The sequence below is a fragment of the Poecile atricapillus genome, chromosome 2, assembly GCF_030490865.1.
Source record: "Poecile atricapillus isolate bPoeAtr1 chromosome 2, bPoeAtr1.hap1, whole genome shotgun sequence".
NCBI classification, from domain to species: domain Eukaryota; kingdom Metazoa; phylum Chordata; class Aves; order Passeriformes; family Paridae; genus Poecile; species Poecile atricapillus.
Window position 1 is genome coordinate 107,501,810 of NC_081250.1, and position 17,099 is coordinate 107,518,908.

Genomic DNA, 17,099 nt, shown 5'->3' on the forward strand with positions numbered 1-17,099 from the left:
ACAAAGAATTTGAATTCAAGGTAGCAATTTGGGCTGCTCCCTGACCTCAGGGTTTTCTTTGGCTTAATTGATTTGATTTGAGCTTTAAATGTTTTTCTTTGCTATCTGTAGTTCACAAAGACTGAACTGATGGACCAAGGTTAGACTTTTTAACCATTTTAAATATCAAAGTTAATGCATTGCTGTGAAGAGTATCATTTTGGGAGATGCCTCACTATAAAGAATAGCGAGGTTCTGTTATATACTAAAAGAATACCCCAAATAATTTAGTAAACTGCACTGTGCTGTTATCCTTTGTTTGAAAGCTGTGGATATGTATTTCATATCTGCTTTAGTAGATTGTTTAAGACAGACAAAGACATTAATTACCTGGTAAATATTCCTGCGCACCATATCAGTTCAGGTACTCTGTTATTAATAAATTTAGTATCTATAAACATGCTGGAGATTCATTAGCCACATTTGTCTCCGTTTCTACTTACTAAGACTCTTCACAAATACAAATGGTAATGAAAAGATATTAGTGAGTCTCCTGAAATCTGTCAGAGATGTCTACAGTCCATACAGTTTTTGGGATTTATTCTCTGTGCCTCCTTGTCTGATATAGTTTCTTCCTGGCCCAATAGGAGATTGCTGAAGTCTTTCATATCAATGCTTTTATATGATTTAGAGACAACAGTCATAAAAAATGGAAATAACATTTTTTAATTTAATAATTTTATAGCATAATTTAATAGCAAAAAATGTGTACAGTACTGTAAAGTCACTTGTTCAGTTAAGTCAAAACTAGCAACTTAAAAAGCACAAGTGCTGTCAGAAAGTTTATGTCTTGTCACAGTTCTCTCCTTAGATTTATAAGGAAATTTAATATTAGGATGGACAGATGGAACACCATCTTTTTTAGGTCCTTATGGATTAAAGATTTCAGTTCAGTTTTGGTCAGAAGGCAATTGTTTAAACAATAAGCTCATTGTCGGTCTTCGTTTCCTTCTCTCTTTTAAAATTAACTAGACTATGTGACTTCGTCTGATAAAATATGCATTTTTTATCATGTTCTGAGATTGGGTATATTCTTCTAATTATCTTTTCAAAAATAATTAAACCAACTCTGTTCGTGACACTGAAGACAAAGATGTTCTTTGATTCACTCTAATTCTGAAATAATTTCTGCAGAATTGCTGTGCAACCAGTAGTAGTTCTCCATCCAGAATATACATGGTTGATAATACAGCGCTAGTTTTGTGCCTCCCTACTCAGTAGCATCCCGAGAGTTTTAATTCCTTTATTTTTATTTATTTATTTTTTTTTTTAATTCTCTGGGTTGTCAGGTTTTTTTGGTTTTTGATTTTTCTGTTTTGCCTGATTGTCACAACCATTCTGAATTCGAATCCTGTTCTCCGGAACAAGTGCAAATTCTCCAAGATTTCGAGAAAGGCAAAGCGAAGTTTACATTGAATTCTTCCCGACTGTGTCCGAATAAAATCACACTCGAAGGAAACATAAAACTACAAAAACTGCAAGAACGGAGAAACTCATGCTTTGCAAGCAAGGAGAGCTTTACTGATCAGTGCCGTCTCTAAAAGAGATGCCTTAAACTTCCCGAGGTTAAATAAAACAAATGGATTTCTAGAACTGTAATCAAAACTGCTTGAAACACTTGTTACTCTTTCAAATAATTTTCAAAGGAAATTTTGTGGGTATGTCAATCGTTCATTACGTGTGACATAAAGGCAATGTGAAAACGGCCGCATCAGTAAAATCCTCAGTGAAACAGAAGTGCTTTAGCTTAAAAAGAGGACGTACGGAGTAAGGGGAAAGTATACAAGAGGGCTATAATGCAGATTGTGTGGCAATGCCGGACAGGAGAACACGGTGACCCCACTCTCTCCGTCCCTCCAGCGGAAGGAAGGGCCCTCAGCGTCACCGCCACGGCTGCGCACACGGCCCGGCGCCGGGCTGCTCCTGTGCTTCTCCCTCCTTCTCCTGCCGTTCCTCCTGTTCCTTTCCTTCCTCCTTCTCCTTTCCTTCCTCCTCCTCCTTCCCTGGCTCTGATGGCTGCGAGTGACGCGGAAAGGGCCCAGCAGCAGGTGAGCGGCGGAGGGGGTCGCGGGGAAAGCGGTGACTTCAGGGGGCTCCTGGGGAGCCCTGAGCGGCTCCGTGCCCGCTGTGGCGAGCCTGCACCGCCGACACACTTCAGGTGTTTCCTTTCTAGGTGGAAGGTACTTCTCTGGTTTTTCTTTATGGGCATTTGCCGTGTATCCGCTCTTCCTCAGGAAGAGTTTAGTGCCGAGCCCTCAGGGTCCTTTCCCAGCCGGGGTCCCACCAAGCCAGGAGCAACACCGATTGGGAGCTGCGGGGAACGTGTTGGTATCTGCGCCCTGTCACTTTGCTTGCCTTGTCAGTGCTGAGAATGAAAGGATTGCCCTCAGAAATTGAAAAGCTGTTGTGTGAGAGGTGTGAGAACTGAGCAAAGGTTACTTACAAAATCACAGAGTCAGTTAGGTTGGAAAATACCTCTGAGATCATCGAGTCCAACCTGTGACCCAAGACCACTGTGTCAACTAGACCAGGGCACTGAGTGCCACATCCAGCCCTTTCTTAAACACCTCTGGGCACAGTGACTCCACCACCTCCCTGGGCAGCCTATTCCAATGTCTAATCACCCCTTCTGTGAAAAAGATTCTTCCTAATGTCCATCTGAAACCTCTCCTGCTCACCTGAAGTCCTGTCAATCAGGACTGGATCCCCAATACTTTGGGCCTTCCAGTGCAGTGAATCGTGTCACATCTGTCATTGAGTTGTAGAAGAACAAGGCTTTAAAAAGATGAGATGATCGGCACACAAAGTTTCGTGGGTTTCAAGGGGGGGTGGTATTTACTTTTGCTTTTTTTCTTTTTTTTTTAGATTGATGAAATTGAAGCCCTTTCATCAATCTATGGTGATGATTGGTGTGTTGTTGATGAAAATGAAAAAATCTATTGCATTAAGATTAGTGACTGTCTGGATCAACCAAAATGGACCCTGTGTTTGCAGGTATAGTGGTGGTAAGAAGTTCAGCACAAATTTTGCAGTTGGACTGATGCAGGTGAAACCCTTTAAATATGGTTTATTATCTACTCAGATGATTAAGAAGCTTTTGGATTAGAGTCTGTGATGAGGCTTTTCAGTGATTGTTCCTGTAACACATTGGTGTGCTTGTGATATATTCAGTAGTTACATATCCTAATTCCACACATGACCAAAGCATTTCAGTGTGTTTCACCAAAGACTAATTTCTGAAATACTTACACATCGACTTTGTGCCTCAGTGAATCTACTGCAGTTGCATCTAGAACTGCTTCCTGGAAAGTGTTGAGACAGAATGAAATTTGGATCAACTTAATTGATCCAACTCCTTACTTTGTTTTCAGAACTGAAAGCAATAAGTTTACTTAGTGTAAGAAACATGGAAGTGTGCACTTAGGGAAGTACCTCTTATTTAAGTCCAGTAACCACGTGTGCAGCTTTCAGTTTTTTCTGTACTTTATTTTGCATCCTTACAAACTGCCCCATAAAACATAATTGTATGCATTACCATCATAGAAATTTTAAATGCAGATACTCAGTTGTTCCTGTAATTCTGTAACAACATACCCAACTGTTTTCTTCATTTGTAACACTAATTGTAGTCCTGCTGCTTGACAGCAGGGTCCTTCAGTAAAGCTCATCTAGCTGAGGGTAGTCCAATGAATACATATCGTGAATTTCTTTCAGGTGATTTTGCCACCAGGATATCCAACTGCAGAGCCACCTATTTATCAACTAAAGTAGGTGAAGTTTTCTTTCAAACATTTGTGTTTTATAAGTTGCCACTGTTAATTGTTTACCTGTAAAGTTGAGTTAAAATACTCCTTGAATTAAAGCATACCTCTGATGGGGGATGTTTCCAGCAAGGATATTCTATTCTTTATTCTGTTTTTTCTGAAATGTTTACAGCTGGAATCTTGATGGTTGGCAAAGTTATATTTTCAAGGTGTTTATCCCATTTATTTGGGAATGTTGGAAGCAGCATGTAGCACAATTTTCATTGCATTTCTTTTCATTCTAGTGCCCCTTGGCTTCGAGGACAAGATTATACGGAGCTAGCAAATAGCTTGGAAGAAATATATGTGTAAGTTCAAGACTGTGGAATACAATAAAAGGAGACAACATATTTTCAGTTTCTATCTATTCATTACTTGAGTGTTAAAACACAGGATGTGAAAACTTTTAGTTGTGTCTTACAGCACAAGTAGCATACCAGTTTTTCTTAAAAGCTGAGGGATAAGTTCATTTTAAAATAAACACATGTGGACTCTATTAAATGGAATCTGGAACACAGTGTGTAGCAAACAACAAGGCGTAATGGATGCATGTGAGTAACAGCATTTAGAAATACTCAAATTACATGATTTTGAATTCCTGTGAAAGTGGGGTAGAAAATGTAGTAATTTTGTATGGTTTATTTATTTCTTTTAGATCCCAAAGATTATACAATATAAATGAAATGAAAACATAAGGAAGCCCTGTCATGCCCCAGACGGTGAAATCTGAGAGTCTTGCATAAAAAATATTTTTTTAGTGCCATAAGGAAGAGAGCACTTAGCTTGCATAAGGGTTTTTTATGATTAACTGGGTTTCCTAGCTAATTAAGCAACAGGTCATTTAACCAAGTAAAATTTAATTTGAAATGTTAAAAATGTGCAAGGATTTTAAGTGAAAAGTTCTGCATAAACATATTCATCACAGTTGTTCAGGAGAGAAAAAGGACAGAGGTTGTCCTTAGTGCTGTCCAGATTCTAAGGATTTGATGGAGTCTCTACCACAGGTAGAGCTGCTGGTTCTTTTTTTCGTTCCCCCCTGTTCAGTGCTGTAGGCTGTCAAATTGTGCTGGTTCAGCTCCCTTCTATCTCTGTCAGCTGCTGGTCAGAGCCCTTGATGGTCTATTCTCACTTCTGTTTGTTCAGCTGGAAATGAAGGTGTTTGTACTTCAGGCCATTATATGTGCTTTAGGTCATTTTAAACGGTTTAAAGACTTGGGGTAATCACTGATGTGCACAGTATTTGTGAAAGCCTTTTATCTATTCAATGTCTAAATGACTGTCAGATGAACAGAGATACTCTGCATTATTTGCATTGTATTTGACCAGTTTTCTAGTCCCTAGAGATCTAAGTTGTGTAGTTCTGCAGTCTAAACCAACATGAAGTGTACTGTCAATTGCAGTGGATAAAATGGATAATTATAGATCAAAAGTCTGTTTTGGGAGACACAAAGTAATTTACAACTATTCAGAAACTAACTGGGTGATGATGGACAAAGTGGTATTTACTTTTGTAAAACAGGGAAATTTTGTTCCTTCTCTAATATTTTTCATTCCATCATTAAAAGAAAGTCTTCAGGTATTAAAGCAGTGCATCTGTAAAATAAGCAGTGTGAAATCAGGGTGTTGAATTGTTCTGGAGTCTGTCTGGATTTTGCAGTCAGAGCTACAAGTTCATAAAACCGTTATTTTTGCTTGAATATTTTTCTTAAAATATGTATGTTTATTTGAATTTGATTGTTTCCATCAGTAGTGCTGTATACATTAAGCAAAATTTAAATATGTAATTTTGTTACTTAACTGGTGCCCAGGTGGTGGCAGTAAGAATAGAATTAATGAGAACCCGTGAGATATCCATGGCCCTAAATCTTTAGTTTTGTTTCTTTGACAAACAGAAACATTTTGACAGAAAGAAACAAAACATTTTGACAAAAATGCATGGTTCATAACCATTTTTTAAACCATTTCCTAACCACTTGAAATGTGTCTTGAGTTGTTTGGGTCCTGGTGCACAGAAAAGAAGCATTTCTTAACTCCTAGCATGTGTATATAAAATGTGTTCAACCCATCCTCCCTCAGTACCTTAATACACACCTGTGTGCCCTGAGTGAAGCCTCCTAGGCCTAAATCTTTATCTCCCTGTCCCATGGCCTATTACCCAAACTGTACTGATTAATTCCAATGCTCCACTGACCTACTATCACAGTCCACTGGTAAGTTTTTCACCCAGGGAGCTACTAAGACAGAACTTTACGCAAGCCTGTCTAAACTCTTTATCTCACTAGCTTGTGTTCAATTTATGTGTGTGTCTGAAATCTGTATGTTATTTTATGTACTTTCCAAATGAAATTTGCAAAAGTGATTCTTCATTTACCATGAACTTTTACTTCCAGACAGAACCTCGGTGAAAGTATACTGTATTTATGGGTGGAGAAGATACGAGAAGTTCTGGTAGAAAAGGCACAGTCTTCAGATCCAGGTACTTCAGAAAATACATGGGGATTTTATTTTCCTTCCTCTTCCAATGCAAAGTAAGATTTCAGTACAAATTAGTTTATGTTCATTTTTGAATTGGATCTAGATATCAGAGAACAGTCTCCTGTGTCAGGGCTTGTTGTTTTACAGTGGCAGTATCCCTTTTTTAAAAGCAGTAGGGAAAAGAAGGTGGGGGTGGCCTCTGAACTGGAACAAGGTCCACAGTTCTATCAGGAATGAAATTACTGGCATGAAAGGACAGTGCTGCCCACAGGTGCATTATATATTACTCTCCATTCTGCGAAGGAGTTATTCATACCGGTAATTAATTTCTGGTGTTGAGTGCACTGTTGGAGGATTGGGATTCAAGAGAAGATAAACTATATAGTCAGTGGACTATGCAGAGAAATGATCAAGTATTTCATCATTTTACTTTTCTGTCCTTCCATTCATTTTACTGTATTGGGATGAGAGGTACATCATCAGTAGAGCTGCAGTGATTCTTCTGCTATTATTCTTACAGAGTTTGTATAAATTCACAGTTGTTCTTTCAAAAAATGGTGGGGGGTTTTTGTTTCATAGCTAAGCTGCTATGAAATGTGTGAGTGAGGTGTGCATGCACTGTGGCAAAAAGAAACAGATTTTTCTCTGTCAGGGGTTTATCTTTGTCCTGTGAGAAATAAAAGTCTGAAGAAAAGGAAATTTCATTTTCAGTGCTGTTTCATGGTAAGGTCTAGTGTTAGTCTTTCAATAAACTGCATTTTGTTGCTACATCACAGACATCAGAGAAGTCCTTTTTAACTGATGTGACTAAAAGAGTGGACACTGAGAAGTGAAAATTTTACTGACATTGTTGGAAGTTTGAGTATTTTCACCACAACCTTATGGCTTCCATTTTTAAACATGCTTTATCACACCTTTTTTTTTTTTTTTATGGAAAATACATATATTATAAAACCTGCATCATAAGCACATCATAGGCCCTCTAAATAGGAATGAAACTGTGATATATTAATTTGGTTTTAAATCCAGATGTCAGAACCCTGAATATTTTCTCTTCTGTTACCGACTATTATTTTTTGGATGTTCTATACATGAAGGAAAACAGGATTTTTGGAATTCCAGAATACTTGAAGCATGTTGAGAGAGATGTTTCAAATCCAGTAATTTTATACCCTCATGAAGTAGCATTGAGCAACAGCACTACGTTTTCCCCCAAATGACCGGTAAATGACTGGAGTTTTTGTGAAACATCAGCTTAATTTGATCTCTAAATTCAGATTAAAGGTAGAATTTGAATGTTTAATGGAAATAGTAAACATTTATTGTCTTTTTTTCTTAGAAATACTGTTACTTAATATTGAAGCAGAAGATCTTATGGAAGGATTCCATAGTATAAGTATTTTACTTTTAATTCTCAGGAAGTTTTAAGTTAATACTGGCCTGAGTACTTTTGGGTTTTGTTGTAATTAATATTACTATTCTGCATTTAATAATTTTTAATGTCGAACTGTTTTGAACTGAGAAGCCAGAGACTTCTTAAGAAAGAGAGTGTGAAATTTTGTTTTGCTTGCCCTGCAAAAAATGTGTAATAAATTCTACTACGTGTGTCTTAATAGAACCAGATATTAAGAAAACCACTGAAGAAGTTGATGAAAATGATGAGGATGATTTTCTCCTAGACTATCAACCCCTTCAGGAAGATCAAATTAAAATATTAAATTCCATGACATCTGGAAGTCAGGAAGGTAAAAAATACACTCTTTTTAATTCTGTTGAAATAATTTGAAAGAGGCATGAAGATTCTGCTTTTCTGCTCAGCTTCAGAAGTGACAGTAGAATTATTATAAAGTTTAATAACAGTCATTAAAAAATGCAGTATATTTTTGGTGGGTTTGTATGTTATTTTCTGTACTTCTCTGTAACAAGTCCCTTTTTTTAAAGTTGAGACATTCTTTACTTTTGTAGCCACAAGCATTGTTTCTGTACTCTTAAAAGAAAAGAAACACTCCCTTGTTTGTGACCCATAGATGAAGAACTGCCCCCTATACATCATGGAAACCCAATCACAGATCGAAGGAGCACTTTCCAAGCACATTTGGCTCCAGTGGTGACAACCAGACAAGTTAGTAGAGATCAGTTCTTCTCTTTTTGCCTGTATTTTGAGCTTGACAAAGTATTACTGGAATACTTGGGATTTGCCAGATATGTTGGGTTGTCTGTGCATCTTCCTGTGCTGATCCTGTCTGAATAGGCTTTTTGCTGGTTTCTTGCTTTCACTATCAGCTGAACAGTCAAATACAGCTCTTCTTCCTGCTATTCTTTACTGTTTTGTGCATTAGATGTAAGAGAATAAGAACATTGTAATTTGACTTCTGGATGTTGGCAAGTTTGTCATAAGATGTTTGGAAGTTACCGAGTCTATCATGTGTTAGCTAGAAAAGGAGTTAAATGGGTTAATAATGGGTTAATAAATGGGTTAATGGGTTTATAAATGTTTTCCCTCCTTCAGAAAAGAATTCTGTTAAAGAACACACTTGGATTGTGCATAAGTAAACCTTTATCATGACCTAATTGAGAGGGGTTTGGAGCTTCTTTTGTACATCACTTTCCATCTGTCACCATCAGCCTCCTTTGATCAGCCCTTTTTAGTGGGGAAACTACCGTTCTTTTCTTTTATTAACTCAGAATTAAACCTTGAGAGGATTTTTCTCTTTCTTTTTATGCAATTTTAGGGATGTTTTAAAAAAAATTTTGGTAAAGGATATTGTCAAGTGCTTCTTGAAATTCCAGGTGACCTAGGTCTACTATGTAGCCAGTATGAGTATGAGCTATGAAAAAACACTGACAGGTTGACAGTGTTTTTAGGCTGATTTGTCTATACAAAAGCTGTAATGTTTGAAACTGTCTGTGGGGTTTTTTGGTTTTGTTTTTTCTTCCCTCTCAATAATTTGCTTAGCATGGACAGAAGAATTGGTCTCTAAATCCCAGCATCCCTTCTGGAGCACTTTGACCTTTTAAGTTCACATACACTGTACATTTGTGTGGGGTTTTGTGTATGTAGGAAAAAACTTACTCACAAACCATGATAAAAGCGTGAGAGTATTTTAAAATGAAAAAGATACATTAAGCCAATGATTCCCATTTCTTCCCTTTTTGAAGTAACAGAGTTCATTTATTATACATATATATGTTAAAGAATCACTTAAAGAAGATAGAGCTGTAGCACAAAAATTATCTCTAAAGTACGTTTTCAGGAACCTGGTACCTGGGAAATAATAATGTCAAAGTTAATGATAGTTTCATAGGATTTGTGCTTTAAGTCCCTGTATTGAACTTATTGTTTTAACTTACTGTCCATGTGTATGAAAGTGTATTAATTAATACAAGTTGTCTTCCTTCAGTGTTCAAAGTAACAAGAAGATAGATGTCTGAAGCAATATTCTGCATTAATAATAGGATTCTTTTCATTGTGGTATCTTTTATTTGAGGTGGTTGTTGTCAGTTGAATTTCTTCAAGAAGAGTGGGAAAAAGCACAGTATAGCTAGGGCAGATATTAAACATATCTATTGATTACTCGTCTGAGACATTTGTTTTTGAACAGGAGGCAATTTACTTGCCAGGCATGTTTTCCCAAGCTTTCTCAACTTCAGTAATGTTTTGTATTATGTACTAAAATGATGTCTTAATCAAAAGCTCTTCTTTTTTTCTAGACCATTGGAAAGAGTTGAACAATTGCTAGCTTGTTTATTTAGAAACATATGATGAACTGATATTGGTAAATGTTTTGAATTTGGTACTTCTTAAGAGCAAAGAGATATATGATGGGAATATCTGTTTTCTGGGAAATACTGTCACTTTCAGACTCCTAATAGGATATTTTTTGTTTTCACTGTTCTTCCTGTGAAATGAAAACTGAAAAAAAATCAAAACATGTTTGAGGGAAAAGGAAAAACATGAAATTTAGTAGGGCTTTCTAAACATCATGTTTTTGTGAAATAAGTAAAAGCAGTATGTAGTGGGAATATGCACATTGTGTTCTATTCCAGCTTAACTTTATGCTAAAAAAATAAGCAGGTGCAATTGATACCTAATACTGTCTAAAAATATTTTCTGGATCTTACTGTCTCTTGTTTAATAAAGCAATTTGACACTTCTACATCTTGAGCAATAATATGAATGTACACAATGTAGCAGTTCAAGGGACAAGCTGTTTTCAGTATCCCAGGAAAATTGTTTAAAACAAGCATGAGAATACTGAAAGCTGCTTCCTGAGTTATTACACCAAACATTTTATGTCAAAGCATAAAATCTTTTCATTGTAGTACTAGGGAGATGTTTTTTTAGCTGTGATATTGAGAGGAATGTATGAAACTCCAGTTATAAAAGGAAGGTTTTTTCTGTTGTCTTTTATAGGTTAAAAGAGTTCTTGAAAAATTATATGAGAACAAGAAAATTGCAAGTGCTACCCACAACATATATGCATACAGGTGAGAAACAAATAGTGATTTTTATTTTTTTTTAGTGTTTTTTTAGTGTTCTTTGACAAATGAGTGCAGGACATGAGAAAGAAATTCCTTACTATTAAATTCCTTGCTTTTAAAAGCAATTCATTGCTTTAGGGAGTAGGTTTCTTATTTGTATGGTTGGCGTTGCAGGTGTTATTTTGAATTTGAGGTTAAGCAAGTAGAACATACAGTAGGAAATAAGATAGTGAAGCAGCATTAGGAAGAGAAAAAAAAAATAGATTTGAACATATGTTGGTGTACTTTTGTAGTATGTCTGAGCATGGAAATGCTACATCATCCTGAACTAAATGTGTTTTTATTTGGGTAAAATAACTTCTTTTTCCCCCCCAACCTTAGAAATAGCTGAAAATGTTCAGTTGAAATAAAAGTTGAATCAGAAAGCCTGATGCAGACATCTGGCGCATGAAGTTTCAGCTGAAATACAAGAAACTTCAGGAATTATGACAAACAGGTAAAAATGAGTTTGGCAGTCATCTGGCACTGGCAACTTTGATGGATATAGCTTATGTGGAATGAATTGGTCTCAGTCCAGATAGCAGTGTAGGTTTTCTGAGGAATGTAAGTGACAGTAAAAGGGAGGAACTGTAGGAACCACTCATCTAAAAAAGTATGTACAGACATTTACTCATTCATGCCCATTCTGGTGTGATCCTAATGAAACATGAAATGGGAAGAAATGAAAACTAATTTTACCAAAAAGTAAAAGCTTCTACCTAAGTAAAAAGTTTCTGTAAAGAGGGTATTTCTGTTCTCACAGATGATGATCTGGCTTCCTTCACCCATATTATCCAAATCCACTTCAAAAAACAAAAAAAAGGAAAAAAAGGAACAGGCACATACTTACACTTACTGCTTCGTCTTTGTCATCTTAGTACTAGAAGCCTCTTTCTCATTGTGTCACCTGTAACTAACTTCAGAAGTTAGGAAATAAGTTGGTAATAAGCCAGCTTATTGGTCAGTAGACCTCTGAGCATTACTTCTGGAAAATTAGACCTGGGCAGCTGTCTTTTTTATGAAACAGTACACCCAAAAGTTTACTGCAGTGCCCCCTGAGGAAGAAGATGGCATGGAGAATCCAAAGGCAAATTTCAGTAACAGTTTCGTGTTGCTGCTGAAATACAGACCTAATTAATTTTTCATAATGTTTTTGTCCAAGTTCTTCTAAGTTTGTACTGTTTTTTGAATCTGTATCTGATAAGCATTGGTTTCAGCTAGATGCAATTATTAGGCTAAAAACCTGGGTATTTTTCTGTTTAGGGAGTTTAAACTGGTAATGACTGGAGTTTACCTGATGTAGCTGAAGTCTGTGTAGAAGCTTCTCAAAACTTGTTCTACTGTACAGATGAACACTTGTGGTTTACACTGTGCCTCTTCCTGTTGTCATGTAAATATGCATAGTAGAGAATTAGAATTGATACACAAATGTATGAAAGGTATCTGAGACTTTATTAATCATGTAGAAATATTTGTTGATTGACATTTTCTAATCTATTTTATGTTATTTTTTTTCTTTTATAGAATATACTGTGAAGATAAGCAGACGTTCCTACAGGATTGTGAAGATGATGGAGAGACAGCAGCAGGTGGACGTCTTCTTCATCTTATGCAGGTTGTAGAAATTAATCTTTGGCTTTTGGAAATCTTGAATTTATATTGATTTTAAAAATTGCTACAAAGTAAATAAACTTGTAGAAGATTATTTTAATTTTTGCTCTGCTAGCATCCAGCCAGATGACTGCTTTTTCAAGGTAAAAGGAGATGCACAGACTGTAGCACTTTCAAGTCTCGGATCATAGAAGCAAGTGATGTTTCATAGGTGGCACTAATAGTTTGAGTTAAAGGTTAAGTTTTAAATCCTGTGCTTCCTGTGTGATGTAAGGTACGCAGAAAACGAAGACTGGGAAAAGCTGACTGTCAGAATATAACAGCTGATCTGTGCACAACCTTTCATATGGTTCCCTTGAATAGGTGTAATAAAAAGACACTGATATATGAACTTGCAGAGTAGAACTTCAAATACAAAAGGAGTGAAGGAGCTAAGTTGGTTTGATCATTTAGTCTGTTTTGTTGTGCTGTTTCCTGTTCTGGGTCCTTAGCCCTCATACTCACATATATTTTAGTCTTCAAGTATTGAAATAATATTTGTCAAAGGTGCTACTAAATGTGAGTTGAGATTGATAAATTTTGGTTCATGATGTGAGCCCTAGTAAAACCATAATTAAAATAGCCCAACTACAGGAGACAGCTGGGTATATCTTAATGCTGTGCCTCAAGTCACTTAGCTGTGTGAGCAAATAAAAATATTTTTAAATTTATATTTTTAATATAAAAATATTTATTTTTATTTTAGATTGATGTTCCCTTCACAACAGGAGTTTTATTTTCCTGTCCTATTGTTGCTTGAATATTCTTTTGCTTAATATGTTGCACTCTTATTCCTGGAAATATTTTTCCCCCCAAGTTTCCTTTTTTTTTCCCTGAAAAAAATATAGTTAATGGAAACATTTTGACATTTTTAATTTTGAGCTTTTTCAGACTTCCTAAATAACATAAACCAGACTTGGGAAGGTTTAATAAATAAAGAAACTTAGATTATGTAATATATGCAAGTGTATGTGCTAAATATGAAGACATTATTGTTATGAAAATAATGTAAAGATACAATTTAGCAGTTGTTGTACCTGAGTTCGTTCTGAGATTATCAGCTTTTTTTCAGTGTGTTAGCACATACTTTTGAAAGTTGTCTGGGCACTTAATATTCCATAAAAATCCAGTTAGAACATGACATGACTGTCACTTTCAAATGTGAATGTGTGTAAATCATATGGATCATCATTCTGTGTCTGCAATCCTAGTTACTGGGAATATTTCTGTTCTGGAAGACTACTAAGATAAGGGTCAGAAAAATTCAATTTACAGCCATAGGAAAAGATTAAAGTAGTTTATGGGCTGATTTCAGGATGTTCATAGATGTTGTAGCTTTTTTGTTTTGAGCTCCTATGACATAGGTATGAAAATTAGGTGATTTAAAACATTTATTGTTGCTGAACCTAACAGGGTTTTTTAGTTGGTGGTGGTGGTTTAGGTTTTTGGTTTTTTAAATAGAAATTAATCTTGTTTCAGATAAGACCAGCATTTCAAAATAGCACTTTCTGTGTTACAAAAAAATGTATTTTAGATTGGTACTTGTATGAGGTTACAAGAAGCTGTAGTTTAGATTAGTACCATCCTGTTTACTGTCAGCAGTTGTTATACATAGGCTTTATGGCCAGTACATAAATGAAGAGTAGAAAATGCCTGTCACAGAATATGCCAGTTCTTTTTATTTTAAAATTCTAAGAATATTTCTGTTTTCTCAAACAATGATTGACTCTTCTAACAGTATTGTTCAAACAAGTCAGGTACTTGTTTTTTTCTCCTTAACAGAGATGATTAATGGTTGGTAACATGCACATATTAACAGTACTAGCTTATAGCATTTTATGTATCCATATGTATAATGCCTGTGGCCTGGCTGTTACTAGCCTCATCCACCAACACTTCCAAAACTGTGAATAGACAATCAGCTTAGTGACAGAGCAGTATAATTGATCATACCAAAGAATGAAAAATGTAACTCAGTAACTTTTTAAAATACAAGATAGTAGACCTATTTTATGTTTCAAATTGGTGCCAGCAGTGAACCAGGTTCAATTAAAAGATAATGACTTCTATTGCTTTCTTTTATTCACAGATTTTGAATGTCCACAATGTGTTAGTTGTGGTGTCCCGCTGGTATGGAGGTATTCTTCTGGGACCAGATCGATTCAAACATATAAACAATTGTGCAAGAAATGTACTTGTGGAGTACGACTATGTACCATCAACGGTATGTTTCGTCCTCCCAGAATGAAGGTGTTTGCATGTGAACTTGTGTGACTTTCCACTGTTAGATGGAGCCAGAAGAAAAGTAATTGCAACCTGTGTGAATGGATAAACAAGTCCAAATTTTCATAAATCTATGTGACCTATTCGTACTGTTCATATTAAAAATAGTTCTCATGGGTGACCTTGGGAGAATACTTGTGTTTTACAAGAATATTTTTTAAATTTTGCAATGCTTGTTTTTCATTTCAGGAAGAGTCATCTAGACAAGCCGGAAAGAGCAAAAAGATAAGGAAGGATAACAAGAAGAGAACAGAACACTAATTTATTTTTTAAAAACTTTAAAAGAGTATTTTGCACATATTTATACAAAAACCCCCTGAACCTTACTGCCTTATCTTATAGAATGGACATGTTGTATTCAGAAGAGAATTCAGTAAAGCCATAGATATATTTTCATCTTGTTTTGTGATTTCTTCTGCTGTTCTGAAGTAGAGCTTAGACACAAGTTTTCTGTTTCTTATACACCGGAGCTGCTTGTTACGAGGACAGTGCAGCATCTGGAACCATTGCTCCATCCAGTCCCTTCCCACCAAACAACAGTTGACTAATTGATAATGTGGATTTCTGATCTCGATCCCTGGATTCAAATATGTGTCTTGTGTTAGTAATTGAATTCTGTAGTTTGTTGTACTGAGAGTGGGACTAGAGTCATTCATACACCATGTCACTTAAAAAGTTTCAGATACTCCTTTGTGAAAGGAAAGCATGGGGTTGAGTGTGGTGTTTGGAGTGCCTGGTCCTGCCTGAGCAGTTCCTGATCAGATGCTAGATAGGGCCTGCTTGGTGACATATGGAAGACTGAACATAGGCAGTGAGCTAAGAAATGTGATGAAACTACTACAGAATTTCTTTGAGGATTGTTCTGTGATAGTCGGCACTCAAGGAACCTGTTGAAAAGATGAGGATTTTGTGTTGCATAATTAAAGGAACCAGGAAAATTGACCGTACACTCAGTGAGCAGAATGAATCCCCGGTCCTTTAAAATGTCTGAAAATAGGCCATCAGAGTGGAAATGCATTTTTACTTTCACACCATTTCTTTCAGAGAGAGCATGAAATGCTGTCTGTCTTGTGGACACTTCCGGTTAAAGAAGTTACAGTCCCTTCCTATTTTTGTTTGCAAAAATTTCCTAAGTTTAAACTTCCTTTTTTTTAAGGAATAATACAACAAGAGAAAGAGATTCCAAAAATGTCTGATGACAACTCTTAAAATTCTGCTGGGACATTATTTTTAATGTTAAACTGAAGCAGCAGTTTTAACCGTTTTTGTTATCAAATACTGTAAGGTTTTTAAGACATACTGCCCACTTGTGGAAGAGTTACAAATTACATTACCTGGGAAAAGGAAGAAAAGAAGGATGATATAATTAATTTATACCCAAAATACAATTGCCTGTCATTAAAATATGTCAACAAGGAATCAAACATTACCAGGAAAGGATGGATAGTGGCTTTTGTCTTTTTGTCCACTCTGTTGTATCTTTTTATTTTCCTGGTTTTGCTTTGTTATTCTGAAAATTAATCAGGAGTAGAGCTGAATACAGATTAGCCATTACAGTGTTAGTTTCCTACAAGGTAGTATCAGAATTTTTTTTTTTCTTTGTGTCTCACACCTAAATGAGCAGACCAAGAGTTTGTATCTGCTCTCTGATTGGGATAACTCATTAGTCGAATACTTTCTGAAGAACTGCTTGGTGGTTTTGCTCTCAAGCATTTCCTCTAAGTGTTCTGCACGCATCTGGAAATCTTCATTCTGAAATATGGAAAGTCACATTTTGGAAATCTTAACTTTTAAAAGTGAAGATAATTCTCTATCTTACAGCAGCACACCAATTCTGGGCTGTTAGTAATCTCTTCATGGTGCAGGTAGTTCAAGGTGGTGTTTCTACTGTTTACCATGTGTTTAATGTGGGGCAAAGAAGGAAGGGAAGATAAAGATGGGATGTTTATTTGTGGATGCTTTTGGTGTGTTCATCATTGCATTTATTGCCTAGCATGTCTATTTCAGTAAGAAATAAAGCAGTTTATTAGCTACTTTAATATTTTTCTAGCTAGACTAGATGTTCTAGACTAATTTAATCACTCTCATAGCCACACACAGAGAAAAATTCTGCTAAAAGCTCATGAAGTGTGTCCCCTATTGAACTTCATATGTATAGGTGCCTTGCAACACATAGGCTTTCCAAGCATGGTGTGGAAGACTTGGGTGTTCAAGATTGCAAGAAATCAAGTTAGATCTAACATCCAATAAGAAATTTTGAGGGAGGGAGAGGGGATACAATTAGGCAGCTACATACTCCTGGGAAGCACTCCCAAGATTTCAGCCATG

General features: G+C 36.1%; 1 protein-coding gene across 2 annotated transcripts; it reads left to right on the forward strand.

Moving 5' to 3' along the window:
• The first annotated feature begins 1,947 nt into the window (after positions 1 to 1,947).
• Positions 1,948 to 15,167, forward strand: IMPACT (impact RWD domain protein). Of its 2 annotated transcripts, none has more exons than XM_058833095.1 (11): positions 1,948 to 2,087; positions 2,905 to 3,044; positions 3,754 to 3,806; positions 4,088 to 4,150; positions 6,233 to 6,318; positions 7,934 to 8,062; positions 8,345 to 8,439; positions 10,732 to 10,805; positions 12,363 to 12,453; positions 14,578 to 14,712; positions 14,961 to 15,167. In XM_058833095.1, the coding sequence occupies exons 2-11, from the start codon at positions 3,015 to 3,017 to the stop codon at positions 15,030 to 15,032; spliced, it is 828 nt and encodes a 275-aa protein (XP_058689078.1). In that variant the 5' UTR covers positions 1,948 to 2,087; positions 2,905 to 3,014; the 3' UTR covers positions 15,033 to 15,167. The 2 variants fall into 2 exon arrangements, with proteins under 2 accessions (XP_058689078.1, XP_058689077.1); XM_058833094.1 differs by having other exon boundaries at positions 2,905 to 3,033.
• The last annotated feature ends 1,932 nt before the right edge of the window (positions 15,168 to 17,099 follow it).

Coding starts and splice junctions, on each gene's coding strand:
- IMPACT (XM_058833094.1), top strand. CDS start 2,052: ATGGCTGCGAGTGACGCGGAAAGGGCCCAGCAGCAG. Junction 3,807..4,087: donor CCACCTATTTATCAACTAAA/GTAGGTGAAGTT, acceptor TTTTCATTCTAG/TGCCCCTTGGCTTCGAGGAC. Junction 8,063..8,344: donor GACATCTGGAAGTCAGGAAG/GTAAAAAATACA, acceptor TGTGACCCATAG/ATGAAGAACTGCCCCCTATA.